At 43.4% G+C, this 17,233-nt stretch overlaps 1 protein-coding gene across 7 annotated transcripts in view; it reads right to left on the reverse strand.

The window, feature by feature from the left end:
• The window catches only part of SLC4A5 (solute carrier family 4 member 5), a 135,910-nt gene extending 119,032 nt beyond the window's left edge, over positions 1–16,878 (reverse strand). For 4 of the 7 annotated variants that reach the window (XM_032243366.1, XM_032243367.1, XM_032243365.1 and 1 more), the window contains exons 1-2: positions 16,231–16,878; positions 1,626–1,776 (exon numbers count right to left, since the gene is read on the reverse strand). In XM_032243366.1, the coding sequence (XP_032099257.1) occupies positions 1,626–1,776; positions 16,231–16,254 (175 nt within the window). In that variant the 5' untranslated portion in view covers positions 16,255–16,878. Of the gene's footprint in view, positions 1–1,625; positions 1,777–10,630; positions 10,708–16,230 lie in introns of those variants that run through there. The other 3 variants (XM_032243370.1, XM_032243364.1, XM_032243369.1) reach the window with 3 other exon arrangements.
• Positions 16,879–17,233: the final 355 nt, after the last annotated feature.

Consider the following 17,233-nt stretch of genomic DNA (forward strand, 5'->3'; position numbering starts at 1 on the left):
TCCCTTCTTTCCTGCTTTTCAACTGGATGAAGACCTCCGATCTTCAAGCATCTTCCTCTTCTCCCCGTATACCAGCTCCTCGTGGCTTCATTTGCTTTCTCTTCTGGTCTGGACGTCATAATGAATCCTTTCCTCTCTTTTCTCATTGATATCCATAACCTCTTATTCCTGCCTTGCCAATCTCTTGGGCAAAATCAGCCCATTTGTCAACTTCTTCCTCCTGCACTAAGTTCTGTTTCATCTCTGAAGAAAAACTGTCTTTATCAGGAGAGAACAAAGCCAATACACAGAATGGCAGAGGGGTGTCTGTGTGTGTGCACATGCATGCACACGTGTGTGGGCATGTATGTGCATAAAAGAGAGAGAAATCAGGAGGGAAAGAAAGACCTAGTCCTGTGATGCGTATGGCCAACTTCCATGTGGTTTAGCTTTGTGAGCCAAAAAATATTGAGAGAAGATATGGGTACCCCTTTTCTCTCGCTCCTTGCCCTCTGGCCTCCTCCCATGTTACAGCCAAGGACATGCCAAGTCAGCCACTCAGTTGTGGCACTGGAGTAAATGCTTGGCAGATACTGTCAACCCTTCCTCACCACCAGAGTGGCAACAGCTGAGGTTCATGCATTGCCCTTGGGGAAAGGGAAAGAAATGGCCCCAGTGGACCTCAGCCAGAGGTGTCTTTCCCTGGGCACATCTGGCAATGTCTGGATTTATTTTGGTAACACTGGAAGGAAGGTTACTACTGGAGAGAGGGTACTTCTGGCCTCTAGTAGGTAGTGGCCAGAAATGCTGCTAACATCTACACGGATGGCCCCCACAAAAAATAATTATCTGACCCCAACTATCAATGGTGTCATGGTCAAGAAATCCTGAATTGGGGCATTTGTCTCTGGTTCTAGGCTCTCACTCAGGCAAAAGGAGCACTCAACATAGGCCCACCTCACTCGCTAGGGACCTGACAGGAAGGGGAGATAAAGATTTTTAGTACAGTTGGCCCTCTATATCCAGAGTTTCCTAATCCAAGGACTCAACCCAGAGCAGATCAAAAATATTTGAAAAAATAAAAATAAATAAGAATACAATAAAACATAATACAAATACCCCCAAAATACAGTATGAAAAGCTATTTACATCACGTTTACATTGTATTAGGTATTATAAGTAATCTAGAGATGATTTCAGGTAAACAGAGGATGTGCATAGGTCACATTTTATGTGAAGGACTTGCATCCTCAGATTATGGTATCTGCAGGTGGTTCTGGCACCAATCCCTTGCAGATGCTGAGGGACGACTGTAATTTACAACATTTGACCTCTGTGCCTCCATTTTCTTTGGATACCTAGCGGACGGTGATGGCTGCTCACTGGGACAGATTCCCTTCCATCTCCTGGCTAAATGCCATCTGAACCCCACCTGGGTTTGACATCTGGAAGGATTTGGGTAGGTCTGACATAGGACCGTGGCATAGGGGCAAAATTCTGTGAAGAAAAAAGCAGCTTCCTACCCTGGAGAGGCTTGCAGGGTTTAGGCCCTTGTTAGTGGGACTATAGCTTTACTTGGAGGCCCTGGCAGGCTTATCTAGAACCTTTATCCACAAGAAGTTCCCCACAGGTTAGGCAAGACTCACCCCAGTATGTATAATTTTTGGCTCCCAGATTGTTTGTCCCAAGCTTTGGCAGGTGGTACAATACTGGCTGCCCCAGATTCTTGTCTGCTTTAGCTGCTTTTGAACTGTGTCCAGGGTTGAGAAAAGAACATACTGTGATGGTGTCAGTACTCTGAAGGAAGGTGAAAAAAGATGAGAGATATGTTAAAGAGATGCTGTAGACACTGTAAGCGGACAAGCCCAGGTGATGCTGTAGATGCCCAATTGCTGCTGTGGCTGTGGACTTAGCTCACTCTACACCAGCCACAATGCAAGTCTTGCTGTTCCTCTAACACCCCAGGTTCATTCCTACCTCAGGACCTTTGCACTTACTGCTTCCCCAATCTTCAGCCTGACTTGCTCCCTCATGTATTCAACTCTTTGTTCAAATGGCATCTACCCAAGAACACCTTCCCTGACCAGCCCATCTAAAATGCCCCTCTCTGGTCTTTAACTCTGCTTTATTTGTCTAAATGGCATTTCTATCCAAAACCACATCATGTGTTTATTCATTTGTTCACTTTTTGTCTGTTCCTCTAATATGGCAGAAAGTTTGTCTTATTCACTAACGTATCTCTGATATCTAGAATAGAACCTGTCTCACAAATGATTGGGTCCAAATCCTGATTCAATTAACTGTGGGACCTTGGGTAACTTTTTTTTGTTTTTGTTTCACTGCAATTTCCTCAGCTGGAAAAAACGAGAATAATAATTATATCTATGTCACGGGTTATCTCAATCAGTGTGAAATCTTAGGTCGATATCTGGCCCACAGGGACTAGTTCGTATTAACTAATAATATTATTATAATTATTATGCCCTCAGGAAGAGGCTCATGTGTCTATCCTGAGGAGCGGGGCGGTCTTTGTTGCTCCTTCAGGAACCAAGTCCTGTTCTCTTCTCTCACCTGCTCTTTGCTGCCCTCTGGAGGCCTGCAGTGGAGGCAGGGAGGGAGCTGATTCAGTGACGCCACAGATTACGCATCTCCCACAGAGAAGGATGAGGCATTGCAGGACAGTCCTGCTACTTAAGTGAGCCAGACCCCAAGGAGGTATCTTGGGTCTTGGCGGAGCTGCCACTGAAGCTATCATTTGGCAAACACAATTGGGAATCATTGAGGCCACAGAAGAAATGTGAGTACCTGGGAACTCATCCTTCAGACAGATCCCCAAATGTACCCAGAACCAGCATGCAGCCAAGGGCTGACCCCTTCCTTCCCCTCTCCCCAGGCTGTACTTCCTTAGCCAAGGGACAGTTCTCTGATCACCTCAGCCAAGCTGAGCTACCCCTGGAAAGCTACTCCTCACCCTGTGCCCCTGTGCCTCTCTGGCAGAGCATATCACTGGCTGAGCCAAATGATCTTCATGTCAACCTAAAATCAGAGGGCTATGGAAAGCCATCCCTCTAGAGACATCTGGGAAGTGATTAATTAACAAGAACCTGGAGACACCAGCATTGTCTGATCAAAAGGAGGAAAAGATTTCATTTTCAATAATAACAAAAACCCTAAAACGTCTAGAAATAAACTTGCCTAGAAATGCATGTTTTATATGAGGATATATGGCAAAACTTTGCTAAGAAACGTGTAATAAGACGTCATATTTCTGGATGGGAAAACTGAATAGGGCACATACGCTTAAATTCAGACATTTATATACATTTTAAATACAATTCCAAGGACATTTTGAATGAAAATGACCAAAAAGTTATGGCTGAAGTATTATCTTAGAATTTGTTGAGTTTTTACTATGTGCTAGGTTCTGGGCTGAGAGCTTAACATACTTTACCTCAATCCTCACAGCAACCTCATGAGGTCATTTTATTTATTTATTTATTTATTTATTTATTTATTTATTTTGGAGACAGGGTCTTACTCTGTCACCCAGGCTAGAGTTCAGTGGTATTACTACAGCTCACTACAGCCTTGACTTCCCAGGCTCAAGCGATTCTCCCACCTCAGCCTCCCAAGTATCTGGGACCATACACAGGTGCCACCAGTCCAGGCTACTTTTTAATTTTTTGTGGAGATGAGCTCTCAATATGTTTCCCAGGCTGATCTCAAACTCCTGGGCTCAAGCAATCCTCCCACCTCAAACTCCCAAAGTGCTGAAATTACAGGTGTGAGGCACTAAGCCTGGCTGAGGTCATTATTAGTATTTATGAAAGACTGGGATAGTGGTTAAGAGCAGATCACATGACTTTGGGCAAGTTACCTACTACTTCAAGAAGTGGCTTCCTCATCTGTAAAATGGGAATAATAGCAGCTATCCCATAGGTTTATGGTCAGTATTAAATGAGCTAACATGAATAATACATTGAGAACATTGCTTGGCAAGTGGAAGCACTGGTATGAACTACTATTATCCTCATTTACAGAAGAAGAAACTAAAGCTTAGAGAGGATAACAAAATTTGCCCTAGTTCGCACAGCTGATAACTGGCTGCCCTGGCCTGGGGGATGGGAGTAGGGAGTCTTGCCTACAAGATCTGAAACATTATAAAATCATAATAGTTAAAACTGAAAGCACATCTTTTAAAAGATATTTTTATATGCCTTGCAAGATAATGCTCTGAAATATTAGCCAATGCCTCCTCCAGCCTGATATTCCCTTTATGTCTCTCCCTTCCCTGCCTCAAATAGCCAGGCCACTCTATGCTCATTGCTGCAGGGAGGGTGTGTGAAAACAGAAAGAAGAGGGAAGAAGCCTCTTTCCTTAGGGGAGTAGAAAAGACTTCTGGCCTAGACCTAAACCAAAATAGGGGAGAAAATGGTCATGAGAAAGATCAAGGTTGTCCCCTACCCCTCATATCCAAGAAGAATTTCCCAGGGCAAGGAGAAGGGCCAGATGGAAGTTGAGAAACATTGACTTTGCTAGGTCCTGGAGGCTGAGGTCCCAAATCTTCTGTTCTCAGTTCCACAGATGATGAGGGATGCATCTCGGCCTCTCCAAGCAGCATCCATCACAATCTGTGGATCTAAGAACAGAAGAGGGCCTGTGTCTTGCTTCCCAGAGGAAAAGAGAATGGCTGCTGGGTGTATCTAGGCCAAGAGGACCCTAGGCAAGCTCCCTGAGGCTGCATGAAGAGGTGGAGAGAGACTTTGACCTCCACAATAACCTCTAGGCACCAACGACCCAGGACCAGGATAGATGACATCAAGGGCAGGACCCTTTGCAGGTCCCTGAGAGTCTAGAACCCTGCACTCCACCCACTTCAAACTCAAAATGGAAACTGCAAAGGAAACTCAGAACTGAATGGGATTAAGGGTCAACACCTTTTTGAAGGGGGGGCTCAAGTATAGACGAAGGATAATTTTTTTAAAAAACTAATTTTTGTCACACACTTGAGTTTAGGTGCTGAAACTGATATTCTAAAGGATAGATTTTTAAGAAAATAGTGTTGCAGAAATGCACTGTTTAAAAAATTCATTTAGAAGAGAAGCTTGGGCAGTAAACAAAGGCAGCAACTTAAATCATTTGCTGGGCTCAGCACATATTATTGAACTCTGCTCTGAAATTAAATGTAATTGTTCCTTACAACTGAGCTTGAATTTGCATCCCAATCTGCCTTGGACAGTAGCCATCTCCCTATATTGTCTTGGCTTCATAATAAATAGTGTTCCTTTCATTCTTAAAAGGGTCCTAGTTTGAACAGTAAATTATATGGTTACTCTGCTTAAGATTTCTTTTTTTTTTTTTTTTTTGAGACAGAGTCTCACTCTGTCACCCAGGATGTAGTGCAATGGCACGATATCGGCTCACTGCAACCTCCCCCTCCTGGGTTCAAGTGATTCTCCTGCCTCAGCCTCCTGAGAAGCTGGAATCACAGGTGTACGCTACCATACCCAGCTAATTTTTGCACTTTTAGTGAAGATGGGGTTTCCCCATGTTGGTCAAGCTGCTCTCCAACTCCTGACCTCATGATCCACCTGCCTTGGCCTCCCAAAGTGCTGGGATTACAGGCACGAGCCACCAAGCCCAGCCAAGACTTTTAAATGAGAATAATCCCTGGGTAGGCTGACTCTAAACTAGGTATCGTGAAACAGAAAGTAAGGCTTTCCAGACAAGTGTGGCTGGAGGCCAGTGGGGCCCAACATGGAGCCTCTGGAGAGCAGAGAACCTCAGCTAGATGGGAAAGGAAGGTCAGGTCAAGGGCAGGTGGGATGTCAAGAGAGGAGGCATGATGAGGTTGAATGTCAGGTGCTGGGTGGTTAAGAGGACAGTGGCGAGATCAGAGTGGAATGTTTGAATTTAATATTTCAGAGATGGAGCAGCTAAGGATAATGGTGTGGCCCATGGACACAGGAGGGAGAAATTGAGGCAAATGGAGGCCTGATTGTGTTTGGGGACAGGAATTGGGCACTGGGGAGACACACGGATGGGGGTTTGTCTCTACTCTTATACTCCTTTAAAATTTTGAATCTTGTAACTGTATTAACTATTTTAAAAATCTATAAGTAAAATTAAAATGTAAAGGAATCGAGACTTCCTTGTCCATTGACTATTCTAGGTCAACACTGGAAGCATTTTATCAAGTTTTTAAAACCCCATTATAAAACAAATGGACTAAACATTTGAAAACATGCTCAACCTCATCCACTTAAAGGAAAAGAAAACAAATCGGAGCCACAATGAAATACTATTTTTCACCTTTCAGATTGGCAGATATCAAGAAAATTTTCAACAATGATACAGGAAGGCAATGGGCACTCATATATCTACTTGCCAGTGAGATGCAGATGGGCACATCCTCGATAGGGCCGGTTTGGCAGTATTTACATAACTTTAAAATGGACGTACCTGGCCTGGCATGGTGGCTCACATCTGTAATCCCAGCACTTTGGGGAGCGGAAGCAGACAGATCACTTGAGGCCAGGAGTTCGAGACCAGCCTGGCCAACATGGTAAAATTCGTCTCTACCAAAAAAATACAAAAATTAGCCAGGCGTGGTGGCTGTAGTCCTAGCTACTCTGGAAGCTGAGGCATGAGAATCGCTTGAACCTGGTAGGCAGAGGTTGTGGTAAGTTGAGATAGCGCCACTGCAGTCCAGCCTGGGCAACACAGCAAGATTCTATCTCAAAAATAAAAATAAATAAATAAAATGGACATAGCTTTTGGTAGCAGCAACTCTTTATCTGGAAAGTTATCTTACAGACACATTCCCATCTGTGGATAAAAACAGAGATGTGGTTTGAGACACTCACCTCCCTGTGCTTATGTCACAGTTATAGTGAGAATTAAATATGATACGCAGGAAGGATTTTAACAAGGGTCTGGCACATGGTAAGCATTCAGGAAATGCTGGCTGTTATTATCACAGCATTGGTGGTGGTGGCAAAACATTGGAAACAATCTGAATGTCCATGAATAAAGGATTGGTTTTAAAAAGAAAAGAAAAGGGCACAGTGGCTCATGCCTAATCCCAGCACTTTGGGAGGCCGAGGTGGGCGGATCACCTGAGGTCAAAAGTAAGAGACAAGCCTGGCTAACATGTTGAAACCCTGTCTCTACTAAAAATACAAAAGTTAGCTGGGCATGGTGGCAGGTGCCTGTAATCCCAGCTATTTGGGAGGCTGAGGCAGGAGAATAGCTTGAGCCCAGGAGGCAGAGGTTTCAGTGAGCCAAGATTGCAACATTGCACTTCAGCCCGGAGGACAAGAGCAAGATTTTGTCTCATAAATAAATAAGAAAAAAAAAAGAAAAACAAGTTTTGTCTCTACTTTGGAAAACTATGAAGCTTCTAAATAGAATGAGGATATTCTTTAAATGGCGCTATGGAATGATTTTTTTAGAAATATTGCTGGGGGGAGGGAGAGCATCAGGAAGAATAGCTAATGGATGCTGGGCTTAATACCTAGGTGATAGGGTGATCTGTACAGCAAGCCACCATGGCACACATTTGCCCATGTAACAAACCTGCACATCTGGCATATGTACCCCTAAACTTAAAAGTTGAAGAAAAAAAAAATAAATTTTAAAACTTTTTAAAAAGAAATATTGTTAAGTAGGAAAAAGGGAAAGTGCAGAAGAGTGCTTATGGCTGTCATCATGCCTGTGTAAAGGGTGCTTATGGGTACATGGTCTCTCCAGTGAAGAAGTCACAGGCACTGGTTACAGTGATGCTACCTGGGAGGGGAACTTGGAGGTGGGGGCTCGGGGAACTGTATGACTTCTTGTACTTTTTATATTGTCCATCATACAGAGGTATTCCCTATTCAAGAACAATTAAATAAATTCCACTTCCGGGTATATCCCAAGAGAATTGAAAGCCAGGACTCAAACAGATAGTTATATGCTAATGTGCATATCAGCATTCTTCATAATAGCTAAAAGGTGGAAACAACCTAAATATTCATTGACAGAAGGATAAATAAAATGTGGTACATACATGCAAACGTGATTCAGCCTTAAAAAGGAATGAAATGCAGACATATGCTGCAACATGAGTGAACTTAAGGACATTATGCTAAGTGAAATAAGTCAGACACAAAAGGACAAATACCGTCTGAGTCCACTTATATGAGGTACCTAGAACTGTAATGGCTCCCAGGGCCTAGGACCATGGAAAATGAGGAGTTAGTGTTTTAATGGGTACAAAGTTTCAGCTGGGAATGATGAAAACGTTCTGGAAATGGATGGTAGCGGTGGTTGTATTACAGAACAATGTGAATATAATTAATGCCACCGAATTTTGTACATCCAAAAATAGTTAAAATGGTCAATCTTATGCTTATTTTGCCATAAAAGGAAATCATTTTAATAATAAAAATACTCCTTTATCACTCTGATTGGAGCTATGTTAAATATAGATTAATCACAAAGAGCTGTGTTGTATGAGCAACAACAAAGAACAGTGCTATCCAAAAAAGGGCTTTTGTTCTCCAAATTCTGGCATTTTCTATGCCAGGCAGACCTGCTCTGTTTTGCTGGCTGGCTTTTTGGAGATTCATGTTTCTGAGTAGAGAGGAAAGGCTGAACCAGGACCAGGGGAAGATGGTAGCTTCATCCAAGATGGAGGAGAAATGGGCAGGAAAGAGATGATGGGTGGGGGTGAGTGCAGAGAAATTCCCATGGGGCCATGGGGATGAGATTACTGGGGTGGGTGTAGGAAAGGGATTCTGACAGGGGTGGAAAAAGCTGGACTTTGAGGGGAATAACAGAGGAATTATAGCAGGGACCTGTGAAAGAATCACCACATTCCACTGGTGAGCTGGAGATCATAAACTTATAGTTTTCCTATTCCCCTCGCCTCTTCTCTTCCAGGCAACAACCCTGAAGGGGTTGAGGACCACAGTTAGCTAAATAAGTGAGGAAGAGTGGAAACCAGGGATTTCTTCCCATCCAGACCACCATCCACCATGGGCTTCTGTTCTTTAGCAGCACCAGAAGAGTTTCCACTCCACATCAGGATTGAAGTGGTATCATTAGGTAGGACTGGAAATTATAATTATTAAAAGGAGACTGAGACCAAGGGTGGCTGGAACAATCATGTGACTTGCCTAAGTTTCATTAAGGGGCAGAGCAAGAGCTAGTCCCACAGAATAAATGTAGAAGAGGTTGGGTGCGGTGGCTCACACCTGTAATCTCAGCACTTTGGGAGGACAAGGTGGGTGGATAACCTGAGGTCAGGAGTTCGAGACCAGCCTGGCAAACATGGTGAAACCCCATCTCTACTAAAAATACAAAAATTATCTGGGCGTGGTGGTATGTGCCTGTAACTCCAGCTACTCAGGAGGCTGAGGCAGGAGAATCACTTGAACCCGGGAGGTGGAGGTTGCAGTAAGCCAATATTGTGCTACTGCACTCCAGCCTGGGCAGCAGAGCAAGACTCCAACTCAAAAAGAGAATAAATGTAAAAGAGCAGTAAGAGGCAAAAATCAAGTTGTTTTCTGATTTTACCCCATTAAGTCATGTTCGTTCAATGGCAACAGTGCACAATATTAGCTTTAATTGTTAATTAACACACATCGGTTAAATAACGTTGTATTTGACTCTGGATTTTAAGCTTTCTGAAGGCAAGGACCATGTGCATTTTAATCCCACATTGTTCCCACAGCCTGGCAAAGTGCCTTGAATGTACACAGTGGGCACTGAGATGGCTGCTGACTGAATTGCTAAGAGGGACTGCCCCACATCAGGCAGCCCATACCATTACTGTGCTCATACCAGGCCCAACAGTACAAGGAATCCTAAGTCTTGGGTGGCTTGAATTGACTTTTCCTAAAAAAAGAGCCTGTCATCTAGGAAGTCTAATATAAAATGATGTTGCAAATTGCCCAGACTTAGGGTAAGAGGGGCAGAAATGAAGTAAGCATGGATGGGAATTCTGTTTCTCCATCAGGGCTGCTCTCACTCTGAAGTAAGGAGAGGAAGGGTAAGACACAAAAGGGGGACTCAGCCACCCAGCTTATGTCCTGTGATACCAGAAGGGAGTATCGCAATGACCTATTAAACCTCAAACCAAGCTGAATCCATTTTTGAGTAAGAGACTCTTACAGGGCTCCTGTCCTCAAAACTATATAAAATTGTCTAAATTATATACTTCTGAGATAATAAATTAGCAGAAGAAGCATGGAGCCTACCTCTTAAGATAGGGAAGTAGATCTTAAGCAGCTCAAGAAACAAAGTTTTCTACAGATGATGGATGAGAGAAGGAAACCCAAGACCAGTTGATTCTGGTTTGGGAAATGGTAACATTGCAGAACACATTCTACTGTTTCTTGTGACATCCCTTGTGCTACAGTTATTTCCTCTGTTGACATGGCCACCATTCCTACTTCTAGTTCAGTGGAGGTAAAAGAGACGTATGAGTGTCCCCAATGCTGAGTGCTTAGTTACTGCCTCTCTGGGAGATAAACTTGACTGGAGAGGATGTGGGCAGGCATTCAGTCAAGCAACAAGCCATTTGCTGAGTGCCATCCATGGGGTGGAAAAAGACGACTCTCCTTAGACTGGTCCATCCAAAACAAAGGAAGTGCGGAGTGCATACCTGGGTGGTCTTCAAGGTACTCCTGGAAACATCCCTCAGCTCATGAGCTCACAGCTGAATTCCAAATCCTGGGATGCCTGCTTAGAGGGAGGGTAAAACACCATTTCTCAGGGACAGAAGCCCACAAAGCTAAAGGCAATGGGTTTCTAAGTCAGGATTTTATCACAAGCTGTTTGGAAAGCCAGCTGATCTCCAGGAGTCCTGATACCTAAGACCTATGCAGTCTTTCACTTCTAGGGAGAGAGATGGGGACTAGTTCTGGCTCCTCATGTATTTCTTCCCTCTTACTCTCTAAAGACCTCAGAAAACAAATCCTCAGTAACGATGCCTTCTTTGGGCCAGAAAGCTTAGTTGACGTGTGGATTCTTATACAAGCCTCATGTTTTCTAGACTCCTAGGAGACTCAGAGGAGACACCATAAGTAACCCTTATTGAATTAGAAGAAGTGTGAAATACACTATCAACCCCTGTGACTTCCATGGCTCAAAAGGGTAGTTTTTAAATGCCATGTTCTCTGTGGCAGGTCTAACTAGATATAGGGCAGGTCCAACCCTCTGTGCAGAGGTCTAACTAGATGTAGGTTTCAATCCCTGGCTTTAGAAGTCTGACACTGCACAAATGTGCACACACTACATGCTCCCCTCACAGAGAAAACTGGAGTAGGGGAACAGAGCAGGACAAAATCGCAATACTACTACAGGACAACCTCATCATTCTATTACTTGTCCTTTGCTATGTTGGAATATTTATAGGTTAATTTCAACAATCAGGTTACTCCTTATCTTTGCTCTAAGTCTTGCACAGGTCTTTGGCAAAAAACAATAGAATTTTCACTTGACTCTCGGTGGGCTGGGGAATCTTGCCTGTACTACTGTTGGTTCACTCACATTCCCAAACAAGAACCTACAACCACGCTGTAACTTTATGTATGTAAAATCCATTCTACTCACCCCAGTGCAGTGGCCTGTGGCTCCTGGGCCCTGACTCCAATCCTTTTAGGGTGGACCTTGCAGTTGGAACCATCTACCTCTCGTTTTTTTCTACCTCTGCCATTAACATAGCCCCTCCTCTATTGCCTCACCAACTATTTTCAAACCAAAAACTCTTTGTCTATTCATAGCTACTGTAAAAGTAACATTCATTTTCTGTTTTTTAATCTAATGTCTGCGTCTTCAGTGGTTCTCACTGGCTAATCTAATCAGTGTGTTCTAGGGAGGTTTATTCCTTGTTTGTTCAGCTTGTCTCAGCACAATAAAGCTGAGGCATTTGCCTGGGGAGAATAAGCTCTTTTAAATCAGACAATCCTCAGGAAAAATGTCAGGACTTTTGCCTCTTTTCTCCATGGGCCCAAAATTCAGGAGAACATTCTACATTTCACTGCCACATAGCTCTGCAAACCTCAAATCCTGACTCTTTGGAGAAAGGCAGGGGCAAGGAAAACAAAGAAGGCATTTGAACAAACCAAACCCTGCAAGAAGAACTTTGCATACTTAGTGATTTTTCTAGGTTTATCCTGACTTTTGGCCTTTTTTTTTTTTTTTTTTTTAATGGAGTCTTGCTCTGTCGTCAGGCTGGAGTGCAGTGGCACTATCTCGGCTCACTGCAACCTCTGCCTTCTGGGTTCAAGTGATTCTCCTGCCTCAGCCTCCCAAGTAGTTGGGACTATAGATGCGTGCCACCACATCTGGCTAATTTTTTGTATTTTTAGTAGAGACAGGGTTTCATTGTGTTAGCCAGAATGGTCTTGATCTCCTGACCTCGTGATCTGCCCGCCTTGGCCTCCCAAAGTGCTAGGATTATACGCATGTGCCACTGTGCCCAGCCTGGCCTCTTTTTTTCATGAATTTCTTTTTTACAAGTGAGAAAGATGGTGACAGAGACAGTGGAATATGGGAAGTTTGGAGGAAGATGGGAAGGAAGAAGAGAGCCAGTGAGTAGAAAGTAAGAAACTGGAGTGGAGGGAGTGAGCGACACAGTGCTGGGGGATGGCGAAGAGGAACATGCCAGGAAGGTACAGTGTCTATGGGCACCCAGCATGGGGCTTGGTATATGCACACCTCATTGAACTCTTAACAGTCCAGCGGGGAGAACATTCTTGTCTCCCACCTTACGAAGCTAGAACTGAGGCTCAGAGACTCAAAGACAGGAAGAAAAGCTGGAGCTGGAAGCCCCATTAAAAAAGCAACTCTGCCCCTCTTTTTTCACAGTCCCTTCTGTGGCTTCTCTAAGGGTCTTCAGCCTCCATATTTCAGGGTTGACCTCTTTCAGATAGGAAATTTATCTTCTGGTTGAAAGTCCTCACTTTCTTCCTAGATCACGTGGAGTTTTCCCTTGGCGGAAAAGGCTCATCCCTGGATCTAGGGCCTGCCGGTGGCAGACATGTAAAAGAACATGTTTTGGAGGCCACGGCCAAGCCAACATATTAACCCAGCATTATAGTTTCTGTTAATAATCCACGGAATCAAAGGCTGGGAAGACTAAGGGAGATCAACACATGCTGGGCCACCAGAGACTTTCTTGGTTTTACCACAGAAGATCTGTGACCCAGGAAACCCCTTAGTCCCAGGAAGATCAGCACATCCTAGGCCAGAAACAGTTTCAGGCCTTAGGTAATTTCCAGCTGGTTGGGGATTCAACAAATTCAGAAGAATGTGAGGCTCCAAAAAGACGCACAAAGGGAGGGAGCGGTTCAGTGAAAGAAAAATCACCCTTATTTGGAGGATTACTTTGTTCCAAATGTTCATGGGTTACCTGCTGGCCCTGTGTGTTAAATAAAAGCTTTGTGGAGAAAATGGCTTTGAAGATGCAGTGAAGGGGTAGGATAGGGGTAGGATTTAGAATAGCAGGACTACCAAGGAGTATCTGAGGCAGAGGGAAGAAGCCACAAAATATAAAGATGTAAGAGGTGGAAGGACATAATGTAAATATCCTGAGAACTGGAGAGCAGTTTCCGTGGGCACAGGGCAGGTTTAGGGAAATAAAGCTTTCGGCCTGTGAAGACAGCCTGGGCATTCTATGGAGAGGAGTGTACATCAGCAAGCATGTCTGAAGTCAGAGGAATGTGGAATGGGACTTGTTACAAGAATGGAATAATTGGCTTCATAGTGGATTGTAGCACAGGTGGAAAGACAAGTTGAGAATTTACTGCCAAACATTAAAGTGAAACCCTTTGGTTTCTACCTACCCAGGTTTTGTTCAAATCATTTGGACATTAATTTCAGAGACGTTAGGTTTGGGGTTTGTTTCTCACTTCACACAGGAATTTGAAGGTGAGCTTCATCTGGTTTGGTGAGGGCATAGGAAGGTTTGGGGCAGGGGCTGTCCCTTCAGGATGCACAAAGGGAACAGGTGTGCAGGCTCAGGAATCCTCCTAATGGAGGAAAGAGGGAGGGGCTGCCCTGGCAGCACTGTGCTTTCTTCCTCGTGTCTAGTATCCACTGGGAGTTGGCTGGTGCACTGCCTGTCTCCTTGTCCAGGCCTAATGCCACAATAGCTGTCAATCAAAGTATGTTCCTTGCTTATTTGAGAGCCTTTCTACCTTGCTAGAGAAAGCCATCTGAATGTTCTCTGTGAGCAAAGAGAAAAGCAGGGTGGCAGTGTGAGACCACAGCCTGAAGTCCCCTGATTGCTACCACCTGCCACAATATCCTGCTGCCACTGCCCAGTTCTGCTGTCTCTGAGCCTCAGTTTCCCACATGAACCGTATGACTGAAGTGGGAATGGTGGATTTTCTCCTAGAAGGGAAATTGCTAGGCATCAGGTCCAAAGTAGTGTACGTAAACCCTTCCTCATATTCCAGCACTGCTTTGGAATTTTTTTTTTTTTTTCCCTTTTTTTTTTTTTTTTTTGCTTTGGATATTTTTCCCTTTTACATTACTTTTTTTTTTTCAACTTCTCTCATGAGGTTGCATACTTTACTTTTTTTTTTCATTTGAAAAATGTAATTCCAGTTGGACTTACGGAGGAAAGAGAAGTAAATATAACAGTTCATTTTGCCATCTTGAACTAGTTTTTTACTTCCGCTAAGGTTGATTTAACTTGGTAGTTGTATTTTTTGTCAATTTCCTATTCATATCTATGTTTCTATTGATGTGTTTCTTTTTCCTACTATTTTATTTAGAGACAGAGTCTCTCTCTATAGCCCAGGCTAGTGCATTGGCACCATCTCAGCTCACTGTAATCTCTGCCTCGTGGGTTCAAGTGATTCTCATGCTTCAGCCTCCCAAGTACCTGGGATTACAGGCATGCATCACCATGTCAGGATAATTTTTGTATTTTTAGTAGAGATGGGGTTTTGGCTGGTTAGCCAGGCTGGTCTTAAACTCCTGGCCTCAAGTGATCCACCTGCCTCAGACTCCCAAAGTGCTGGAATTACAGGCATGAGCCATCACACTCAGCTTCTTTTTCCTAATTATTTGTAAAAGTTATTTATCATATGTTATAAATATTTTTTTCTTTTTTGTTTTTAGAGACAGGGTCTTGCTCTGTCACCCAGGCTGGAATGCAGTGGCTCAATCACAGCTCACTATAACCTCAAACTCCTGGGCTCAAGCAATCCTCCCGCCTCAGCTTCCCAATTATAAATATTTTTCTGTTTGTCATTTAATTTTGTTTATAGACTGTTTTTTCTTTTTCTTACAGAAAGGTTTAATAGGTGTGTCTGTGTGTGTGTATTTTAATAAAGTCAAATTTATCTATATTATCCTTTAAAGTTTCTAGTTTTGATGTCGATTTTAGAAAAGTTTTAGCCATCTCCAACTTTATACACAAAATAAATTTTCTTTATATAGAAAATTTATGTGTTCTAGATTTTCTTCTAGTTCTTTTCCAGTTTTGCCTTGTATATTTAAATATTCAATCCATCTGGACTTTAATTTGGTATATGGTGTAAAATGAGGATTTAATTTTATTGTTTCTCCCAAGTGTTACATCACCATGTGTAAAATTATGTACCCTATACCCAGCATCCTACACCCTCCTCCCCAAAGGGCCAGACTGAAATCCAGCCAAGGGGACCCATCTTGCTTGATCACATACTAATGTTTCTTTGTGCTTGAGTCTACTCTCAGCCAACCATCCTGACAGTAGGCCCGGCACCCAGTTTCTCTTTCCTACCACTCACTCATCCCTCAAACCACTGGTCACAAACATTTCTGTGGCAAAGCTCATCATCAGACTTCTAATTGCTAAGTGGACAATTAGATGGTGGACACTTTATGTTGACGATTCCTTCCTTTTTTTTTTTTTTTTTTCCTGTTTTGCTTGGTGTATTTTAGGACTTGTGGGCCACTCAGTATGTGCATATTTATCTTTGTTAAATAAGTCCACATTGTTTTCCAGAGTGGCTGTAGCACTTCACACCCCTTACCAGCCGTGTGTGAATGTCTAACTGGATTATTTAAGGATAAGAGTTGGGAGATCTGAAATGCTCTGGTTTTCTGCCACCAGACATGTGCTCAGTGTCCCCTTCGTGCTGTCACCCCACAGATCTCCTCTCTCCTGTGAGCTTGAGTCCTGCTTGAGTTGGCCTAAGCCAACCCCACCACCATCACTACCAACCCCCAACACAAACAAACCAAGAGAGAGCTTTAAAGACTCACCTTCCCAAAACCTTGTTTTTGCATTTTGTTCCCTGTTCCAGCGGCTTCCCAATGCAGTCAAATACAGTCTGAACACCTTGGATTGGCACTAATGGCCTTCTCCTGCCTGGCTTCCTCATTCCTTGCCAGCCTTATTTCTCTCCCTGCTACACCCTCCTCCCAAAAGAGGCAGACTGGAATCCAGCCAAGGAGACCCATCCTGCTGATGGGGCTGTAAACCGGTACAGCCACTCTGCAAAAACAATGTGGCAATATTTAATAAAGATGAAAATACTCATAAGGAATGACCAAGCAATTTAACTCCTTACAGAAACTTTTGCACATGTGTGCCAGGGCACATGAACAAGGAAGGATATTTATATAGCATGGTTTGGAGGTAACTAAACTTGGAAGCAACCCAAATGTCCACTCGTAGTGGAATGGATACATTCTGGTCTCTTCACCCTTCTTCACCTTCTGCCCTTGCCACCTCACTGAACTTACACAGGCATATTAATTTTTCAGGTAACATGTCTTCATTTAAAACAGGAGCCCAACTACCTACTTTCCAAAATAGAGAGCATTTTTTTCCACTGAAAAATGGATTTCCAATATCACTATGTTAGTATGTATAAAAACTGGCTGGGCATAGTGGCTCATGCCTGTAATCCCAGCACTTTGGAAGGCCAAGGATGGTGAATCACAAGGCCAGGAGTTCGAGACCAGTCTAGTCAACATAGCGAAACCCTGTCTCTACCAAAAATGCAAAAAATTAGCCGGGTGTGGTGGTGTGTGCCTATAATCTTGGCTACTTGGGAGGCTGAGGAAGGAGAATTACGTGAACTGGGGAGGCTGAGGTTGCAGTTAGCCGAGATCATGCCATTGCATTCTAGCCTGTGTGACAGCACGAGACTCTGTCTCAAAACAAAACAAAAAAATGTATAAAAACTTTGTAAAATGATGTGGTCATGTTTTATCATTTGGTAATCTAAGTGTTTCTGTCTAGGTTTTCAGTTCTACATTG

This window comes from Sapajus apella, unplaced genomic scaffold (genome assembly GCF_009761245.1).
Source record: "Sapajus apella isolate SASKATOON/1434 unplaced genomic scaffold, GSC_monkey_1.0 scaffold52, whole genome shotgun sequence".
Taxonomy (NCBI): Eukaryota; Metazoa; Chordata; class Mammalia; order Primates; family Cebidae; genus Sapajus; species Sapajus apella.